Source organism: Chenopodium quinoa, unplaced genomic scaffold (assembly GCF_001683475.1).
Source record: "Chenopodium quinoa cultivar QQ74 unplaced genomic scaffold, ASM168347v1, whole genome shotgun sequence".
Classification (NCBI taxonomy): Eukaryota; Viridiplantae; Streptophyta; class Magnoliopsida; order Caryophyllales; family Amaranthaceae; genus Chenopodium; species Chenopodium quinoa.
The window spans coordinates 1,600,646-1,623,991 of record NW_018743014.1 but is presented as its reverse complement, the minus strand read 5'-3'; the positions used below and the strand labels follow the sequence as shown (position 1 = coordinate 1,623,991).

Below are 23,346 nucleotides of genomic sequence, written 5' to 3'. Positions count from 1 at the left end.
GAAGGAGATCCATTGAAGAAGAAGAAGATGAAGAAAAGGGGCTACTCGGTAAGTCAGGGTGTAGACACCTAAAAATGTCTCCCCAAAACCAAACTCGATGATGAACAACCTTTCACCGCCATTATTGGTCGGGTTGAGTATTTAATCTTTAGAGTGCTTAAATTCATATTCAATCTAATACATTTCATAAACCAACCCAATTCTTAGCCCATTTCCCCAAACCATAACTTATTTTCCTCTTTCCATGTCCACATCACAAAACCAAGCTAAACTAATTTCATGGCCCTTTAATTTTGATCCAAATATTATTTGGTTACTCGGTCGATCATGGGTTACTCGGTTAGTCAAGAGTTACTTGGTCAGGGGTTACTCGGTTAGTCAAGAGTTACTTGGTCAGGGGTTACTCGATCGGTCAAGAGTTACTTGGTCAGGGGTTACTTCATCAGGGGTTACTCGGTCGTACAGAAGTTACCTGGTCAGGGGTTACTCATGTGTTAGCTGGCCACACACAAAAGTTGTTGAACTATCAAATATAGCACCTCAATTTTTCCGCAAAAAGTTGGTAATCACCATCAAAAACTCAAAAAGCCAGTACTTTTCTTTGGAAATTAGTGAAGTTTTTAGAGGAGCATCTCCTATTTGGCAATGATCGAAAAAGAGATTTTTTAAGTCAAATTAAAGTACTCAAGTCGATCCCTAAATTGAGGACTATAACTCTCAAATATGCTTAATGGGTTTTCTCAATGTTTAATATATTCTAGTCAAATTTACTTAAATAGTTATTAAATTGAAGAAGGATTTGAGGCTTATCAACAGTATGGTGATTATAGTCAATCCTTTCATGTAGGGTTTAGTCGGTTCCCTAATAATGGTGGGAGTTTTAATATTGTTTGTTTTTCGTGTATGCTGGAATACAAATTTGGAAGATTTATCTTGCAAATTTGTGGAATTGCGGGTTTGTTGGTATCGGGGTGCATGTTTAGAAGATTCGTCTTAACAATTTATCGATCTTGATAATCAATCAAGTTTTATCACTATCGTGACTATACATCAATGGATTTCCGTCAAGAACGATGCATAGACATCTAATATTATTCAGGAGCAGTTAAGAAGTGATGTCATTAGTTTAGGGGTGTTTAATACTTGTAATGAGAATTTAAATGTAATCCCCTGAAAATTTCCTTCTTTTAAAATACTCTTTTTACTCTAAATAAAACTCATTTTAGTAAATAACCAAAATATTACCGCCACCGTGATAATGGCTAAGGCTATTTTCAAAGTCACACAGCGGAAGTCTAACTTAAAAACCAAATTTTCAAAATAAATAACTTGAGTTTACAACCTCAAAACATATGTAAAATAAAACATTCACAAGTTGGAACCAATATAGACATGGCCCTTCAAAAATCAATTTGAAATAAAACATAACAATATTAGTCCATAAATAAAATCAATAATTCATAAATATAAAACTAAAAAAGCATAACAAGTAACTCTATGCACTCATTCCCTTCATGCTCTTCATGCTTTAAGTACCTATCTCTTTTTCTATATTTCAACCTCTATACTCACCATATAAATAGGTCATAGTAGGGTCAATCCAAAGGAAAGCCAAATACAAACACAAAAGTACGAATCAGCAAAAGCTGAGTACATGCTAGCAAACACAAACACTAACATGAATATCCTAGCAATAATAAATAAAACATGCTCGCCATATAATTCACAAGTCAACTTACCTTTGACTCATAACCAATAATATTAATCATTAATAAATAGCTTTGGATAACACATCGAACGGGCTTCCTTCCTTTGAGCTTCCAATTAGGGAGCTACCCTAATTGGCACCTACTATATCACCTTGTGACGGAATTCCAGCGCATTAATAATAAAAGAAATGCAGCGTCCTGTATCCCTGTAGAATCTATTATCATGTATAAAGTCACATAACTCCTCCCATATGTTCATACTCAAGGTGTATACGTTCCAAGAGTTTAGTGTGTATCCTCTTACACTTTACGTGATTTACCAATTGAATTTGTGATGACTCCAACCAATCAAACAAGAACATAACAATAATCAACACACATTTCCATTTCAATCTTGAATTAATTAGTGAACACATACAATTTATTTTAATTAAGGTTCCTTGCCTAGTGTTGTGCACAAAAAATTGCACTATTACTACCTTGGTGCATAAGATGCACTAATAAACTTCCTTGACTCAATCTCAACTTATATGAGTGAGTAAAATAAATAAACCAACTCCTTGACTCAACTCCAATAATATATGGGTGAGAAATAAGTTCATGAATCATGCTCAATAATTCTAACTTTAGCTCTTTTAAATATACATAAGCAAGGCTTATTAAATTCATGCTTTCTTAATACTTGAAAATAAAACATGCTTCCATGATTCATACATATTCAACTTGTATCATGCCTCAAATAACATGTTCACAGGCTTGCATAATAATTCATGATCAACCAACATCAAATTCAAGCATATATTCAACCAAACATGCTACTAAATCTTCACTTGAAACATACTTTACATTCCTAGCATGATACTACGCATACATAAATATTTCTATTCGCATACGTACCTTGAATAATGCCTAAACTCGGCCACACTTGCTAGAAATCACCTAACTCAAAGCTTCCTACAAATAAAAATACATAATCACAATCAATCCACGCACTATTCTCACAAATTTCAAGCAACTATTATACACTTTGAACCTCACTAATTAACCCAATATAATGGTTTAAAATCCTTAAAACCTTTTCTTTAAGTTGGTACTTAAAATCCTTTCAAAAAGACTTAGTTTTCATTACTTAAATAAAATTCCAGCATACTTATTTAGTATAAAAGATCACTAATCGACTAGAAAATCATATTTAAATCATCAAGAACCTTTTTCCATTTATGGATAATCAAACCCTAACATAATAATTAAAAAGTAGTGTGTATAATTAATTTCCAACATTAATTGAGGGCTTAAAACTCATTAAAAACATGTTTAAATCATTAATTTAACAACCACAACAACCTAGAATCAATTCCTAATCATAAACATTAAACTCCCAAATTCTAGGGTTTGTAAATTGTGGTTTTTAATCAATTTAAAAACTGAAAATTATAGGAATAAATTAACAACATCAACAACCCAAAAACAACATCAAAATATAATTAAAATCATACCTTGAGTTAATTAAAACATGATTAGAAATTAAATTAGGAGAAGAAAGAGTTTTTTTTCCTTTTGTACCAAAACCGAGAAGAGGAGAGAGAGAGGAGGAGGCATGGTGGTCGGCTAGTGGTCGCCGGCTGCTGGTGCTGGCTGCCGGTGGTCGGTGGTGGTGCCGGTGGTCGCCGGTGGCACCGGTGGTGAGGAGGAGAGAGGCGTGAGAAAGAGAGGGGAAAAAGGGATGGAAAAGGAGAGAGAAAAATAAGAGGAAAATTTTGGGGTGTTTGTAAAATCTGACAATATAATTTTTAAGTGTGAAATTCTTGAGTTTTTGGGGTATTTATATCCCCCTATTAAAACAAAAATACTTATTTACAAAATTGTCATTACTAATCTCATTCCTCCTTGAATTCTCCTTTGAGGCTAATTTGTTGGGCCCTTAAAAACACCTTTACTCCCAACAAGTTAGTCCAACGCTTTTATTGATGTTGACCCAATTTAAAACACTTTATTGTCCCAATTATTAGCTAATATTGTTTTATACATAGTTATTTTATATTTGAATAATTAATTCATTTAAAATGAAATGAATCATTTTAATTTATTAAATCTATTAAGGGATGATTGTAAGTGTCGAATGACTATTATAATTTCGAAAAAAAATTGTGTAGAACGGACTCACTATGATTCTGCCTACACAAAATGAGAGTTGAGAGTCTCATTACTCACATGCTAATACTCGAGGCTTGGTTTTGTTTTCTTCGCCGGAAAACAAGGCTGTGACTTCTCCAGCGACGATAACGACCTCTAGAGTCGTCAGAATCCGGCGAATAGCGGTTGTTTTGAGTCTCCAAAATTTCGATTACGGATGAAGGTCGACCCATTTTTTCAATTTTTGGGGAAAATCTGATTGTTAGTGAATTGAATGTACTTACAATTAAATTAAGGATAAACCCTAGATTGTAAAATTGAGATTCGATGATTGCATAGAGAATCAACTTGTTACCTGAGATAATTCGCCTCAATGGATTTCAGAAGTCGCCTCAAAGGAGAATGTGGAGTGCACTTCAATGGCAAAGAATGAGAGAGGAGGAGTTGTACGTGGTGTGGGGATAGATCTGCGGTGGAGGAGGGTTGTGGTGGAGCACCGGTGAGGAGATGGTTGCGGTGGAAAGGGGGCTGTGGTGGAGGATGCAGTGTAAAGAGAGAGCTCGAGCTGAAATAATGAAATGCGCGCATGCGAGGTTTAATGTGGGGGATTGTGGTGACAATAATATTTTCTATTATTAATGTCAGATATTAGTTTTCTTTTGTTAGATATTAGATTAATAATGTCAGATATTAGATTTCTCAGGTTAGATATTAGATTATTAATGTCAGATATTAAATTATTAATGTCATATATTAAAATATTATTGTCAAATATTAGAATATTATGTCTTATATTAGAATATTATTGTCATAAATTAGATTTCTCATGTTAGATATTAGATTATTAATGTCATATATTAGATATTATTGTCAGATATTAGAATATTATTGTCATATATTAGAATATTATTGTCAAATATTAGAATATTATTGCCAGGTATATTAGACTCACGTTGAGTCCGGTGTCACGCAAAAATTTCTCTTATAATTTAAAGAAATCACCACTCCTAATTCTATTAATAAAATAAATAAAAAAAATTAGTTCAAAAAAAAAATTCATCAAAAAAATGGAAAATGTTATACTTTTTTTTTTTTGAGGAAAATGCTATACACAGCCCTTAAGGAGTTAAGGCTACATATAAGAAGCTAAAAATGGATACGACATTAACTACACTTATTTGCACGTGATTTTGTCATGCAATCCTAAATTAATTATATCTTAGGAAAGATAGTAAATGCTTATTTGTAGCCTTAAGGGTTACATACAGTATTACCCTAAAAATAAAAATAAAAAATAAAAAAAATACTATTGCCTCAAATCCGTCTCCATTTCAAGATTCAAGACCGTACAAAGTACAAACACGTAGGAATTAGGACATGCAGTAATCCGCGATTAGATTAATGTTACTGTTTAGAAAAGTGATTAATGTGAAAACTGGAAATTCTAATGTAGTCTTATGACTTTTGACTACCATAATTTTTTTAAATGGCGGCTGATATTATTTGTTTTTTGATTTATTTTTAATTAGTAATTTTAATTAAAAATGATTTATTTATTTATTTTATATATATCATTTATTTCCAAAATTTCAAAATTATTAAAAAATAATTTCTGAAAGATGAAAAATATATTTAAAATAATTTAGGGGGCGAAATCTTTGCTCCTTGAGGTGGAGAGTGGGTAATGGTTCTTCAATTAAGGTGTGGGAGGATGCTTGGTTGTATGGCAACTGTACCAATGCTACTCCTATGCCTCAATTGTATTGTGATATTGATATGCGAGTTGCGAGCTAATTTATTTTGATAACATGCTTGGTTGTGTGGCTGCAACGTTTGAGAATGATGATTGCAGAGCGATACTTGATACTCCTCTGCCGAACCAGTGGTCGAGGGATAGGAGGTATTGGTGGCCAACTTCAAATGGTTTATTTTCTGTAAAATAAGCATACTGGCTGGGCAGACTAGGCAACACGCAATCCTGGGAATTATTCTATGGTGATTGAGAACGCGAGCTTTGGAGAGATGTGTGGGATTTGAAAGGACCTCCAAAATTATGTCACTTTGTGTGGAGGGCATGTAAAGGATCTCTCGAGGTGATGGATGTTTTGTTTGCTCGATACATCCGGCCATCAAGATCGTGCTCCATTTGTGGGCCTGATAGGGAGACGATAATCCACACCTTGTTCAGCTACACTTACGCTAAGAGTATATGGCAACACCAGTGGCGGAGCCAGGATTTTCAACTTGGGGGGACAAAATGCTTAACTTACGAAAAGCTTAACAAAAAATAAAAACAAAAAAAAAACTCACACACAAATTGGTTAATACTTAATATTAAAATTTCAAAATACAAATATATACTTAGTCATACAATTCAAAATGATGAAAAAAATTACATAAACATTACATTAAAATTACAAGTTCATTCTTCGAGTCTTCATACTTTGAAATCGATCAATAATCTTTTCGTCGGAAACTCGTAAGAAGACATCCTTCTCAATAAAAGTGACCAAACAATCATTCATAAGTTGATCACCCATGCTATTTCGCAACTTGTTTTTGACACATGTCATTGCAGAAAACACTCTTTCAACACTTGCCGTGGCAACGGGAAGAATCAACATCAACTTGATAAGCAAATGAATAAGAGGAAAAGTCTTATGCTTATTGGTTTTAACAAGCATCATAGAAAGAGAATTAAGGTCATTTAAACCTTGAAATCTTTCATCATTTAGCATATTCTCCATGAATACATCAAGTTGATATTCAAGAGCCATCAAATCAAAGCTTGAAAATTCTTCGGATAAAAAGAGGCAAGTTTAAGTACCTTATCTTTATCAAAGGATGAGAAGTTATCTTTAGGACTTAAACAAGCCATACATAATAGTAACTCCATATTCCTCTCATTAAATCGTTCATCAAGTTCTTGAAGATGCAAATCAATTAGTCTTAAGAAAATTCCAACCCGAAAATGATGTTCATTTGTTGCTTCTTCAACAAAACGTCTTGATCTTCCATGAGGAACATAAAGAGAATCCATAGTGGGAATAACAACACCATGTTTAGTGCAAAATGAAGTTACCTTGTTTAAGAGAGTATCCCATCCTCGCTCCCTCATTTTTTGCAACACCGTTTTTGTATAAGTGACAAGTTCCATGGCATTTACAATATCTTGCTCCTTTCTTTGCAAAGCAACACACAAATCATTAGTGTATCCAAAAATAGTCAACATCAAGTGAGCAACAAAAATAAAGTCAAATGACTCTAATTGTCCTAAAACAATTTGAGCTTTGAACTTATCTTCCGATGCACCATGCTTCCCAATTTGTACAAGCACCTTAATAATTGTAGGAAATAAGAGGATGGCATTTAAAAGTGACTTGTAATGAGAACTCCAACGAGTATCCCCGGGCCTACTCAAACCAAGTTCTTGATTTAAACCCGATCCACTCACAATATCCCCAACATCCAAGGCTCGAGCAACTTCTTGAGCTTGATCTTGACGAATCATTTCTCTTCTCTTGCAAGAAACTCCAACCACATTCAACAAATTTCCAAGTATCTCGAAAAGCCAACCACAACTATCATTCTTTTTAGCAACGGCAACTAATGTTAGTTGAAGTTGATGAGCAAAACAATGTATATAGTAGGCACTTGGAGTATCATTCATAATCAAAGTCTTAAGGCCATTTATTTCACCCTTCATGTTGCTAGCTCCATCATACCCTTGCCCTCTTATCATAGATGGGCTCAATGAATGTTCAACAAGTAAAGACATGATTGCATCTTTAAGAGTTAAAGCGGTAGTATTAGCAACATGAACAATGCCTAAAAATCGCTCCATTACCTTTCCACTATCTCTATCAACAAAACGCAAAACAAGAGCTAGTTGTTCTTTTTGGGACACATCACTTGACTCATCGGCCAATATAGCAAAGTAATCATCACCAACTTCTTCTATTATGCACCTAGTTGTTTCTTTGGCACAACAGTTAATAATGTCCTTTTGAATAGGAGGGGAAGTCATTTGACAATTTTTAGGTGCATTTTCAAGAGTATGTATCCTTACTTCCTCAACCTTTTCTCCTAACCACTTCAAAAGCTCAAGGAAATTACCCCTATTATATGACTCCCCACTTTCATCATGTCCACGAAATGCCAAACCTTGCCCCAAAAGAAATCTTAAACAAGATAAAGATGCTTTCAAGCGGATAAAATATTCACTTTTAATCACATCACTTGCATTGTCAATCACATTCAAGATTGATTTCTTTTTTTCATCTCTTAAATTCACATATTTCTCATAAGCAAGATTATGAGCACTTTTAATTCCACCAACATGCTTCTCAAATCTTTCCGGTTTATTCCATGCCCTAAACCCTCCATCAACAAATGCATCACCCCCTGGTTTAATACCAACTTCATTCTTGAACAAGTAACATACAAAACAAAATGCAGCATCTTTTTCAATACTATATTCAAGCCAATCCCATTTGTTGAACCAATGAACACTAAAGCGACGCAAACCAGACACTTGTCTTGTAGGGAAGACATGAGTTTTTGGTTGGCAAGGTTTTTTAAGAATATAACCCCTCCTAACAGCATTTCGTTCATTTGCGGGGTAATCCATAATGTTTATTCTTTTTCCCGGATCATGAGGAAGAAGTTCAACATCATACACCAAATCTTCCTCTAATGGTACATTACTATTACTTGAACCACCCATTTCCATACTATTTTCTTGACTTTGAGGGGAGCTAACTGAAGGTGAGTTATTGGACTCATTTTCATTGAGTCTCGTTCTTTTAAACAAGAATTGTTGAAGATCGGGTTGTTTAGTTGCCTTGGATTTGTTTGAATTTGGTGAATCTTTTGATATTTCCTAGTTAAATTGAAAATTATATATCAATTTCCACAAGACCACAATTCACATCATTACATAATAACAAAACCTAAGATTTTAAATTTCTAATTCAACTACACATTTCAATAATTTACAATAATTAATAATTTAAATTCACATTTCACAAAAACAGCCAAACACTCAAACAGGGGAAACATTCAAACAATCAAACAAATATAAATCAATAATCAATACCCACAAGGCCACAAATGACAAATTCACAATAAAAATATAAATTATAAAACAATTAAACATTTAAACAAGTAATGAAATTCACTTAATTCAGATTTACATAATTACATAATCAATTAATCATACCTCCATTGAAATTCAGATTTACTCCTTACAGTAAATCTGTAAATGCGAAGTTGCCGACTTGCGAACTGCTGCTGCAAACACTTTACACTTGAACACCAAACGTCCAAACTGCTGGCTGTGCTGCGGTGGCGCGGTGCTGGGCTGCTGGGCTGCTGCTGCAAACAGCAAACACGAACTCACGAAGACACGATTCACACGAATTGAAGGATGTCCGCTGTGCGCTGTCGTCTGTCGAACCTCGTCATTGGCCTCACTGCTGCGAACTGCCGGAGAACGGTGGACAGCGTCAGCCGTCAGGCGACTCTGGCGAGGTGAGGGCGAATCGAAGAGAGAGAAATTAAAAATTGAAAGACTTAGGGTTTGGCTGCAAACATCGCACAGAACACTCTGTAATTGCGTTTTTTTGTTTTTTTTTTTAAATTTTTTTTTTAATTTTTTTTTTTGAAAATGGGGGGACAAGTGTCCCCACTCGTCCCCTTCTAGCTCCGCCCCTGGGCAACACAGTGACTTTCTGAACTTGATTAATGACGGTCCATCGTCATCGTTTTAGGAACTTTTTAGTTGGATTTTGAGCAAAGTTGCCAAGGTACAGCTACGTAAATTCCTATGTCTTGCGTGGGCAGCGTGGCATTGCAGAAATAAGGTTATATTTGACGGCGCTGCTGCTGTGAATGGCGTGATGGTGGCTGCAGGTTTTGTGAAACTATGTGAAGAGTATGTAACTTGCAATGCTAAGGTGGGGGGATGTACTTCAGCTCCTGTTACATACTCTAGACCTAGTTGGATTCCCCCTAATCGCCATTGCGTTAAAGTGAATGTCGATGCTTTTGTGCCTATGAATGGGGGAGTATGCTTGGGGGTGGCCATCAAGGATGAATGGGGAAAGCTATTGCTTGTGGAAACAAGGAAAACGAAATGCAATTGGGCTCCTAAGACTGCAGAGACACAACCAAACAACTATAAAAATTAAAAAGAATGGTGCCAATTCAGCGACCACAAAACCACCCTCTTCAAAGCCACAATAGTCACTGCCCATATTACACTATTTACACCATTGCCTGCTTCCTCTACCTAACCCAACCAGCTTAAAATTTGTTACCTAACCCATCTTGACAATGATCGAAAAGTTGATGACGACTTAGCACCAGTCACTCTATAATTATACATTCGATGTCGTTTGGGCCGAGTGAAAAATGGAGATGGTGTTGCTAATGGGATTCCCCTTATTTACTTAAATTGAAGGCGTCATTGTTGTCATCTTAATTTTTCTGTTAGTGGAGAAAATCAAATGTAGTAAACAAGTTTTAAGGAACTAGATTATTTGATCAATCAAATTATACTGGATTTGAAAGAATTTATGGGAAATTTTTAGTATAATTGTCACTTGATGTTATTTCCCTCTCCTCGCCCTCACTTTCTCCCACCCTCTCTTCCTAGCTCTCTTTCCTCCTTGTTGCCCTGCCACCAAGAACTGCTCTAATTAGCTACTGCCTATTAGGTGGTCTGGTGGTGCAATGGGGTTGGTTGCGGTGGGCATGGGTTTATGTGAGTGGATAGAGGAAGAAAGGTAAAAACAATGACCGGTTTTACAAGTAAAAGGTCATTTTAGATGTTATGAGAAGGTTACCTAATAGTTAGGATTATTTTGAGCTAATCAATATTTGGGATTAAAATGAGAAGACCTCTTATAGTTGGAATTATTTATGTTAATTTTTCCTAAAATTATTCAAAGTGTGTGTCTAAACTTGTTGAGCCCATGAGCAAACTCATATGTGAGAGAAAATGTTGTCCCACATTAAAAGGAGTGTAAAAGTGTTTGAAAATGTATCTCACATTGAAAATTCAAGAAAGTTGTGTTCACTTTATAAGACTAAGGGGATACTCTCCTCATTGCCATATGGTTTTGAGTTGGAATCTCCATGGTCGTATAAAATGAACACTCGTTGCATGTGCGGCCCAGGTACGTTTATCATAGTAACAGAGCCCATGTTGGGTTGTGTTGTCAATTACTCCCTCTTAATTTATAAGTACTTGATTATCTAAGGGAATGTGTTTAAGATCTTATGTGGTGTTTTAATTTATTCCAGTGACGAAGTTTTAAATGATGAGTCTACATTCTGAAGATATCTAGCTTGATAACCCCCTAATTTATATGGTTATGAGATGCTTTGGTAGACTTGTTGCTTGATGTTAACAGGTTGAGCTTTAAGTGCTCTTAATATGTCCATAACCCAGGTTGGGTGGTCAATTGAGACAGCTTACATGGACACACCGAAGTGCTTTAATTTGTTTGAACTTTTGTTCTAAATGAGTCTAGAGCCTTGTTTTGGTTGACTCATCGTTGGATTTACACTGTTTGTGTATGTTGAATCTATAACTCTTTTTGAGTGGTTTGTTAACCAGGTAGATACAGTTAGGTTGAGCGTGGCTCTTAATGTCATTTGTCCAGTTATTCTTTGAGCAGGGATGGATAATGGCTCTTAAGAGGATTTAAGGCCATTAGCCCAGTGGCTCTTAGAGTAGGACTGATAATGACACCGAAGGTGGAAGGTTGAGCGTTGCTTGCTCTTAATACTACTAGCCCAGTTGCTCGAGAGTAGGGAATGATAGTGGTTCTTAAATGACTTAGAATCACTAGCCCTGATATTACTCAAGTAGGGAACAATAGTGGTACCAAATGACTGAGGTTGGGAGTATCCCTTAATGCATCTAGCCTAAGAGCTCGTTGAGTAATGGATTGATGGATGCACCGTCAAGTTGATAGGGCTGAACTTTACGTTCTCAATGTTCTTATTCCATTGCATAAAGAATCTTGGGTTTGTACGGTGCTTGAATTTGTTTTAAGCCTGCAGGGAAAGACCCTAGATGTGTTGGGAATGTGTTATTTATACACAGACGGAACACCTACTTGAGTACGAGGGGTGGCCTCCTTCAAGGGAAAAATTGTGGTGTTGATTTCAATTCTTGAAGTATTCATGAGAGCCCAATGTGTTGGCCAAGACTGGCGGAATTGCTCAAGCTCAAAAGGTAAAGTATGTGATACATGTTCCTTCCTCACCCCTAGGAGTTCAAACCTTTGGATACTCACCAGAAGGGTGTTGAATACCTGTGTCACTAAGGTATTAGTTCAAACCTTATAAATACTAGTGCTTAAGTACCTAACCTTTCATTTTATTGTTCAGATTTCATGATCTTAGACCGTTTTGCATTAGCAGGGGATTGTTAGAGTAATGATACTTGTAATGCAAATCGGAGCTCAAACCCTTCTAGCGACATCGTGTGCAAGGAGCTAGCAAAAGAGCTATACCTTGCAAGGCAAGTGAGCTACGGCAAGGTCGAGCTATAGCTAGGGTGCGAGCGAGCTCTAGCTCACGGCAAGGGTGAACGAGAGCTCATATGCGAGTGAGCTCTAGCTCGCTGCTCATCAGCTTGCGGCAGGGGCGAGCGATAGCTCGCTGCTGTTGTTGCTTGCGAAAGGGCAAGCGAGTGCTCGAGCGATAGCTCGCTGCCCTATGTTGCTTGACGAAAGGGCGAGCGAGCGCTCGAGTGATAGCTCACTGCCCTATGTTGCTTGCGGCAGTCCGTGGGCTTGCATGGAATTAGAGGCCTTTATTACTTCATTTATTTCCTTTCTTTCTACACATATACATACTCCTTAGCCCCGAATTGAGATATACAATTTTTGTTATCCCTAGAACCCTAAACACATAAACACAAGCCTACCCTTTGAGATCCGAACAGTTCTTGAGCAATTCCACTCTTCGAGTTTGGGTACACGAATTACGAGAAGAGTTGTGTTAACATTGGGAGTAGCTACTAATTTATCATGTCATTTTATCATTTTGATATAAAAAATATATAAATATTTTAATAAACCCTAATTTACATGAAAATTTATTTTATTTTCAGATTTCTATTCCTTTCTCCACTTTCTCTCTCTTCAAATGTTCATTTTCTCTCTCCTCAAATGTTCATTTTTTGTCCCTTTATTCATTTTTTACTTTCTATCTCTTCAACCCTTCACTTTCTACCCAAATTCAAGAAAAAAAATGCGTAAATCACCGAGAATTTGTTGATTTCAAATTAAAAGAAGAAAGTTATGCTCAAATTCAAGTGTAAAAGTCGTTTTAGCCCCAAATTAAAGTCTCAACAATAAATTCGGTTAACAATTTGGTGGATGGTAAGAGTGAAATATGTTTATATATATTCAAAAGTTTAAGTTCATTATAATTTTGAGCATTAATTTATTTTGGTAATTTGTTTTTGATATTTGGTCACATATTCATGAATAAAAGTTTCTTATATATCTGATTTTTAAAGTGAAAGTTCAATGTTCATTTGAGAGTATATGTTTATGGATGAAATTATGATGATTACTTTTATCTATGTTTATGGTTTGGAGATCTGATATTCGTTTGGGAAAATTAACATAAATATGAAACTTTTATGTTCATTTATAATTAGTTTTACGTTAGTTTTTAAGGGTTCTTTTTTCATATTATTGATTTAATGTTCATATCATAAATTAAATATGTTCATTTTGAAAAAAGTATTATGTTCATTTACGTATACTCCCTCAGTCCCAAATTACTCGCAATGTTTTGACTTTTTGCACTATTCACACATCTCATTTTGACCATTTTTTTCTAGCTATTATATGAAAGCCAATGTAATCATGTAAGATGTTAGGTCTCTTTTAATGTATAGTTTCTTAATATAAATTTTTTATAGCTTTTATAAATATATAATAAAAGATATCGATGGTCAAATATGTGCGTTGACAAGCGTGTCCAATCAAAATGTTGCAAGTAATCTGGGACATAAGGAGTAATAAGAATTATTGTCCTTGTTATAATTTCTTAACGGAGATTTGATGTTATGTTTTTCCAATTAAACCTCTTAAATGAAATCAAGATATCCACCAAGTAAATTACAATTTGATCAGTTTCACATTATAGGATGTTCGTTCTCATTTTCGAAGATGTCAAATTTACTTTTTTGAAGTCATTACAATTATCAATTGTTGTTGATTAAATGTTCAAAAAAAATTGTATTTTTTGTTCATTTGGTAATAATTATGTTCATTTTTGTTCAAAATTGATTATTCATTCTCATAGAAGTTTTGAGAAGACCATTTGTTCATTTTCATTTCAAAGGCTGCTCAATTTTTACTTTTTTTTTTTTTTTTTAAGTTTAAGTTATCAATATTGTTAAATATTGTAGGTTAAATGTTCAATATATTAACAGTAGATGTACATTTTTGTTCATTAAGTTACATAATATTGTTCATTTTTGTTCAAAATGATGAAAATATGTTAAAAAGTTGATTGCTCAAACTCAGATTATTTGTTCAATTTTGTGTTAGAGGATGTTCATTTTCATTTTAGAGGATGTTTAATATATCCTTTTAAAGTCATGAACATCAATTGTCGTTGGTTAAATGCTCTAAACTTACAGTTGTTGGTATGTATTTTTGTACATTTGGTAAAATAATGATCTTCATTTTTGTTCAAAATGATGAAAATTAAAAATTGATTGTTCATTCTCATAAAGTTTTAAAAAGATCATTTGTTCATTTTCATGTTAGAGGATGTTCATTTTCATTTTAGAGGATGAACATTAGTCGTTCAAAAAGCAACAACAGAAAACGAAGGCTAAAAAGAAAGCTAGCTAGTGAACAAAAGACTACAAAGAAGCGACAACAACATTTGAAGCCGCTCAACTACAAAAATAAAAATTGTCGAAGAAGTAATACTTGAAGCTTAAGAAATGTTGATGAAGAAGCAACAACATTAGATGTTCATTTTTACTTACAATTAACATGTTCAATTATATAATATTTGATGTACAATTATTTTTAGGTTTCAAAGTTTTTTTTTTTCACTGTTGTATTAAAAATGTTCACTTTTATTTATTGCAATGTCAATTTAAACTTTTAAATATATTTTTTTCTCTGATTTGAAATTCTGTTTTTCCATTTAAAAAATGTTCATTGATATTTAGTGAAATGTTCATTTTGAATTTTCAGATATTCATTTGTAGTTTCAATATTTTTTTCAAAATATGTTCAATCACAAAATATTCATATATTTTATACTAAATGTTCATTTTCAAAACGAGGGACCAGCTAACTTTGGCTGGTCGGGAGACCAGCTAAAAGTTTGTGTTGTGTTGTGATCGATCTGGTCTAATATTATGGACAACTCATATTTGAGGGGATGTTTTGAGTCCATGAGCAAACCCACATGTGAGTGAAAGTGTTTTATCACATTAAAAAAGTGTTGGGATGTGTATCCCACATTGAAGACACAAGAAAATTATGTCCACTTTATATGGCTAAGGGGCCCTTCATTGCCATATGGTTGTAATATAGAATCTCATTGGTCATATAAAGTGAACACTCGTTGCATGTGCGACCCAAGCCTGTTTATTAAAACTACAAATAAGAGGTCTAAAGATTACATTGAGCGAATTAAACATCCATGTTATCAAATTATTGTAAAAAAGTTTTAAAAATTGAAGTTAAAGCAAGTACAGTATCTAAACTATCAAATGTAGCACCCCAATTTTTCCGCAAAAAGTTGGTAATCACCATAAAATCTCAAAAAGCCAAGTACTTTTCTTTGGAAATTAGTGAAGTTTTTAAAGGAGCATTTTCTATTTGGCAATGAAAAAGAGATTATTTTTAGTCAAATTAAAGTACCCAAGTCGATCCCTAAATTCAGGATTATAACTATCAAATATGCTTAATGGGTTTTCTCAATGTTCTATAAATTCCTATATAGTCAAATGTACTTAATTAGTTTATTAACAAAAATACCCTCAAAAAAAAAATTAGTGCAACATAAAAATTCATTAAAAAAATCTAATACTATCGCCTTGAATTGTCTCCTATTCAAAATTCAAAACCGTACAAACACATAGGAATTAGGACATATAATAATCCTCGATTAGACTAACACTATCGTTTACAAGAGAGATTAATGCATAAACAGGAAAATTATAATTTATTAGTAGATAAGAACATAAGATGACACTAACGCAAGTCTATGGATTAAAAAGAACAAAAAACAGCTAAATCTTCCCATGTTCTAGCAGAAAAGAGCTGTTTTTGTGTGTTAACAACTTGATGGTAAAAAAATTTAGTACTAGTACTATATTTTACATGTGCCATTTAATTGGTTGGTTGCATGGTTTCAGGGTTTCAGCATCTTTTATTAATCTTTTTGATATTTGAATTACAACAGACAAACCTTTTTAATTATATAGCAAAAATGCTTCCTCAAATCTTAGTTAGGTCTCAATTACGTCAATATTACTGGTTTCGAGTTCTATATTCCATATGTCCGAATGTGTATTGTAGTCTATCACTAGATCAAATTACACTATTAAACGTATGTGGTGATTAAATTACAAGTTTAGTGTATGTGAGAAAGGTAAATTGTAACACTCCTTATATGCTTGATGCTAGTGGAGAAACTAGAATTTGAAACCTTGTGATTCAAGGTCATTAAGTAAGTAATGGAGTTTAGTTTATTTCTTTTTAATTTTATTGGAACTGATTAAGCTTAACTGAACTTAAAAGTTTAGCTAAACTTAAATGAATTGAACAATGGAGCTAAACTGAAATAGATAAACTGAAATATTGAAAAGTAAGTCCTGAAGAGTAATGTAAGGCTTAGTGGACTTCATTCCCTTAGACTAAGCTACGCTATATTATCACTAAATAAAAGCTCTGATGTGGATGATCAAATAGCTTAATTAATTAAAGTCTTTACAAGTGATACTCAAAAATTGAGATCAAATCACGTCTACATTATTTACCTTTGTGGCTCTTTCTATCTACACCAAAAAATTAAAGTATTCATTTTTGGAATTTCTCAAATATAGTTGCAATACATCGTTTTAACTTTTAAGTAAGATTATAATTCTCTGTATTATCTAAAGTTAATTTCTAACACCTGACTTACTATTTTTGTCTCTTCTTTTTCACATTCATTGACATATTTGTATCGAAAGTAAAGGTCTTGTTCTTTTAAGCTATTTAAATTAAACTAAATTATAATAGAATACGTAGTAATCAAAGTATCAAACTAATCTGAATTGAAAACGAGTCTACTTTAGAAGAACAAGGCCTTAGTGTTGTATGGAGTAACTAATTAAGAACAAAGGTATATTTATTACTCCCTCCGTCCCTTAATTATATGCCTATTTCTTTCATTTATTACTCACATAATAGAGAGAAATAGACATATAATTAAGGGACGGAAGGAGTAGTGGTTTATAACCTTTATACTTCAAATAAAGATATATTTTGGTTGAAATTACTTATATGATAGGGGTAAAAATGGAATAGAAAGAGTTATTTTGGAGACAATGGTGGATAGATTCTTATCTTCACAGTGTACGAAATGTCCTTGATGGTATGATGGGGGGTGAGTTTCTAGTCAAAAGGGTGTGCACAAATAACATGACCCCATGAGGCCATTGATGATGTAAGCCCAGAGCCCACAAGTAGTTTGTTCGCTTTCCAAGAGATTCTTATGCCTTTCACTATCACAATATCGCTCCATAATATCCAACTAATCATTACTGATTTGAAATATTTGATTTCTTTTTTTCTTTTTTTAAATCCATGTGTTTTAGATGTGTAAGTTGTTCATCCTTGAGTATTTATCGAGTAAGATTAAATCGATTAAACCATAAGATAATTAACATTAGTAGTGTTTTAGAGAGTTTCATCTTGAGTATCAATTCTTTCTAAGAGGTTTTTTCAGGCTATAGTAATGACTAATGAGTTGTAAAAAAATTAACGATTTGTGACATTTGTAGGTGCATGTAGTTGTTACGGAATACAACAATTATCTATGACGAAAATTAATACTTAAGCAATGCAACTAGATGCTCTGGAGTACTTATTAATTTCTTCATATTTTCGACTCAACTATTGTATCAATAGAACTCAAAAAGAACATACAAGGGGACCATACACAAAGCGAAAGCTAAGGCTCAATCATGAGACAACGATGATGACAGAGTATATAAATCGATCATGGGATTCGTCAACCATTAGTTTAAACCTTTTGTCGAGATGGTTTTTGTTAGGAAATAGGCAAGAATCGATTGAATTAGGTTATGTGTTTGATAAGTGTAGAATATAGACAACAATATATAAAACGTAAATTTGAGAAATAGAGTAGAAAATAATTGAGATTAACACACAGATATACTTGGTTCGGTCAACATGATCTATGTCCACAGGGTAAGGAATAGTATTTTCTTATTGGCTTTCATGGAGGATAAGCAAGAAATAAAACAAAGGAGATACAACACTCTCTGTTTCGGGGTTTTCTGATGTCTTGCGGGAGAGTTACAATTTCGAGACTGGAACCGGACGCCTGTACCTGCAAAATAACGGAGACTCCTGGGAGCTCCGCCTCCAACGGTCAAGTTAGTACCTGATTAAGGAGTAATTAATGCGGAAATTAAAGTAATAAGGTCTCTCTAGGTGAGAGTGTTTAATGTAGGTAATCTGCTTTGTTAGCGAGATCAGCCGGTTATTAGTGTGTTCCGTAATGTTTCTGTTCTGTTCCGTTCTGTCCCCCTCCTTAATGAGGATTAAGGGAGGTATTTATAACCTTGGGAAACGTGCCCATCCTAGGTTTAGGTAAACCTAGGGCCGATTGGGCTTCCCTCGGAAGTTGGGCCTGGGTGGCCGGTTTTCCCATTTGGCATGGGTGGACACGTGGCGTGTCTCAATTGGTCCGTAGAGGACGTATCTGTGATTGACACGTGGCAGGCTCCTATTGGCCTACGTGGAGGACACGTGGCGGAACCTGGTTGGTCCACTTGTTAGACGGTGATTGGTGGATAAAAATCCCCTAATCACTCTCCATCTCACAAAATCTCTCAAGTGGAGTTACATAACGGCTTAAATTGGTCTGGCTAGGCTAATTAATCAATATTTAGCACTACTAATTATCCGCCCAATGGCTCCATATATAACATAAGAAAACCCTAAATTATTCCCCAAGGAATAACATTATTAGTCGTCATAAGTGTACCCGAAATTAGGAAACAAAACACGCTTGGTTGATCCTTGAAGAAGCATGGGCGTGCGTAAGAAATTCCACCTTCGACAATCTTTAGTACAACGGTCATAACTTTCTCGTTTCTTATCGGAATTGGGCATATGACCTATCGTTGGAAAGCTCCTAAAACAAGCTATAACCTCCAACTTGAATCAACTCAAGATCACTTCTGAATTGAGAGATATGTGCGTTTGAAGTTGACCCTTTGCCATTGCACTAGATTTCAAGTCACAATTAACAGTTTTTAACATGGTATCAAGAGGCGGCATAACACAAAGATCAAGGGTTCAAATAAAATCTCATCCACCCTCACCCCAACTTTCAAGTGAAATATCTCATCCACTATCCAGTAACTTAGTTCTTTATTTACTTTCAATCAACAAAACTCATGAGACCCTATTCCAATCTCTTGTAATTTCCCGTAAAACAATAAACTATTATAACAAGCCACTAAATTCATTTTGTTTTCCTTTGAACTTTGTTAGTCAACAAATTTACTACAATTCCTCACCTAAAACCATATAGAATAATTATTTGTTTAATTTAAGCTTGAAGGAGTATTAAATTATCACGGGTATGTATGGGATTATAATGTACTTGTATCTTGTCTCTTGACATTTTCTAATTAACATCAATACGGTTTTAACTTGTGATTTGTATAAATACAAAGCCCAGCAGCCCGTTAGATTAGTTAACAATAGGTAATTATAATCCCGTAATACGATTAGACAAGAACTCAAGATTTGAAATTTTGAATCTAGATCTCTTATTATCCTCATAGTTTAAGAGGAATATTCTTATCATTGAGCAATGGGATCTACCCTTATTAATATAATTATTTTCTTACAACAACATTATATCATAAAATAATCAACACCTATAGTTTTGAGGTTACATGAAGGAAGGAGGGGAACCATTTAGCTCAAATAATCCAAAAAGAAAGTGGTTTTATGTTATAGAAAAATGTGCCCTTTTTTATTATTTTGTACAAGGTTATATTACTAAGAACAAGATGAAGCCAAATATATGTACTGAGAACCTGCATGGAAGCTTACATTATTGAGAAATAAATACTCTATAATTTAAGCCTAAGTTAGGCTAGCTACGTTGTAACTTTGTAGGATTTCAAATATTTCACCAAACGTTTGCTATGTTTTAGACTCTAGAAAATATTTCATATAAAATATAATAAAGTTTAGCTAAATTTTATACAATTTTGAATAGGACCGTTTACCCTCCATAACTGCATATCTAGATTGCACCTAATTAAAACATCTAGTCTAGTTTATTAAGGTCCCGTTTACTTCAGCTTATTTTTGTTGAATTGAAATTATTTTACTGAATTTAAATTATTTTTTCCGAACTTAAATTATTTTTACTCAACTGAAATTAATTTTACTAAACTGAAATTGTTTTTGCTGAACTGAAATTATTTGTATTGAATTTCTATTATACTTCTTCTTTAAAGTTACTGATTTTTACTGAACTGGAATTATTTTTATTGAATTAAAATTAATTTTACTGAACTAAAATTATTTTTACTGAACAGAACTTATTTTTACTGAATATTATTTTTTTAAAGTGAAGTGCACAAGGCCTAAAACAGCTTATCAATAAATGTAAATCAAGTTTTTAAAATATCACAATTTACAGACTTAGGTTTGTAAATTAATTTAGAGCTTTGTCAAATAAAGGGTTGTATCAATCAATTCATTTTAAAGCTCTTAAAAAATACGAAGTAAATATAATATACGCGTATAAAAAAAATACGGAGTAGTAAACAACATGCTAACTCTTCCGTTTCAAATTAGTTGATACATTTATTTTATTACGTTTGTCAATGCAAAAATTCAACCGAAATAATTTTAATTATACTATTGTAAAAAAATACGATACTAAAAATTTAACGGATTTTTCATGAAATACCACTGAGTTTTTCCAAAATTCACCATATACCACACAAAAAATTTTAATTCACTATATAGCACTGAGTTTAACATAAATGTCACAACATGCCATTTCCGTTAACTCAATTAGTCATTAACGTTAATTGTGGCACATGGCAGCTTGTAATTGGTTGCCTTTTAAATTATTTAACTTTAAATTAATTATTTAATTAATTATCAAAAGATAAAAAAAATAAAAAAGAAAAATAAAAAAAAAAACACTTTTAAGGAGAAAAACGTTAATGGTGGACTGGTGGTTGCGGTCTTGCGGCGAAGGAGAGGACGAGGTTGGCTATGGTGGATTGGTGGTTGCGGGGTTGCGGCGAAGGATGGAGAATTTGATGGTGGTGCGGAGGACGAGGTTGGCTATGGTGGATCGGAACTTGGTTGGCTATGGTAGCCTGGTGGCTGCGGGCTTGCGGCGGAGGTGAGACGGTTGCGGGCTTGCGGCTGTGGAAGGGGGATGGGTTTCCGGTGAGATTAGTGAGGAGGGGACGCACCACCATTAAACCGTCCCTACTTTATCCCCAAACAGCCACCACCGTTCAACCAGCTCCTCCCCTACATCTTTCGCGCACAGCAGTAAACAGTAAACTGTAACAACACCAAACAGCAGCCCCCTGCACCTCCCCCTCACGCTACCACCAATCAACCACCACTCCACCTTCGCACCTCTGTAGTGGCCCCAATTGCACCAATTTTGCGTCAAATTGAAGACCCGTTTGGCAATATTACCCCTTTCTCCCTCGAAATCCCATCCCCTACCCACCGTCGGCGTCTAAAGCCCCCTCCCTACGCCGGTGAACCCAAATCGGCTGTCGGCGAATGGGTTTCGGGGGTGGGCGAGATCGAGTCGATTTTGGGATTTCAAGGGTGGGGGATGTGTTTTTCTAGGGTTTCGTTTGAAGGAAAGACAGTTCAAGGTGGGGGATCGTGGTATAAGGGGGAGGGGCGACGCCGGCTGCGGGCGGAGGTTCGGGGCACCGGCTAAGGGAGGTGGTTGATTGGGTCTTGGGCTTCGGCGGTGGTGAGAGGCGGGTGGCAGAAGGATCTGGTGGTTGTGGTTGGTTTGATGGTTTTTTTTTTTTAATAATTATTTTTAAAATTTATATTTTCAATTTTATTAATATGAAGGGACAATCAATTATTCTTTAATTCTTTATTTAAGTAATTAATTAGATAATATTAATAAGAGCCAATAAGTGAAAGCCACGTGGCACAATTAATTTTAATTACTAACGGCGTTAACGACATGCTAACGGCAGTTAGAAAAAATGGCATTTTGTGTTAATGTACATAAACTCAGTGCTATATGGTGAATTAAAAATTTTTGTGTGGTATATGGTGAATTTTGGAAAAACTCAGTGGTATTTCATGAAAAATCCGAAAATTTAATGGTATGCAAGGTTGCAAGTTGAAGAAGTCACTGTATATGCAAGTGGCTCTGCTCCCTGTAAAAACAGTCAAATGGTATGTAGGTTGAAGAAGTCACTATATGGGTTGAAGCAAGCACCCAGACAGTGGTTCTCCAAGCTATCTGAAACAGTCATCTCCTGGTTTCACTTAGTCAAAAGCATATTACAGTCTTTTTACTAGGACTCATAACAACAACTTCATAGTTGTGCTTGTCTATGTAGATGACTTGCTGATCACTGGCAATAATCAGCAAGAAATTGATCAAACTAAGCTCCTGTTATCCTCTCAATTTCACATGAAGAATCTGGGTCCTTTGAGATTTTTCCTAGGTCTCGAAATAGACAGATGTGATTAGGGCATTTTTATTTCCCAGAAGAAATACACTACAGACTTGCTGAATGAATACAATATGCTTCATGTCAAACCATTGAAATTGCCAATGGATACTCATCTGAAGCTGTGTTCTGACAAGGGAGATGCTCTGCCTAATCCTGCTTCATAGCAGCAACTTCTTGGGAAACTGATCTATCTTACAGTCACAAGGCCTTACATATCTTTCACTGCCCAAGTATTAAGCCAGTTCATGCATTCTCCAACCACTATACACATGCAAGATGCTAAAAAGCTTCTTTGATATCTGGCTGGCAAAAGTTCTTAGGGAATATTGCTTGCTTCAGCATCATCTGCTACCCTCACTGCTTATTGTGACAAAGATTGAGCAAGTTGTCCTACTTCTCGAAGGTCAACCACAGGATAATGCATTCTACTTGGACATTCTCCAATCTCTTGGAAGTCCAAGAAACAAACTATGGTGGCTAGATCATCAGCTG

At 34.6% G+C, this 23,346-nt stretch overlaps 1 protein-coding gene across 1 annotated transcript; it reads right to left on the bottom strand.

Annotated features, from left to right (window-relative positions):
* Positions 1-6,256: 6,256 nt before the first annotated feature.
* On the bottom strand, positions 6,257-9,157 carry LOC110729948 (zinc finger MYM-type protein 1-like). The gene is made up of 3 exons (XM_021909741.1): positions 9,064-9,157; positions 6,670-8,724; positions 6,257-6,583 (listed from the first exon to the last, which is right to left on the bottom strand). Exons 1-3 carry the CDS (start codon positions 9,067-9,069, stop codon positions 6,257-6,259), a joined length of 2,388 nt encoding a protein of 795 aa, XP_021765433.1. The 5' UTR covers positions 9,070-9,157.
* Between the last annotated feature and the right edge of the window lie 14,189 nt (positions 9,158-23,346).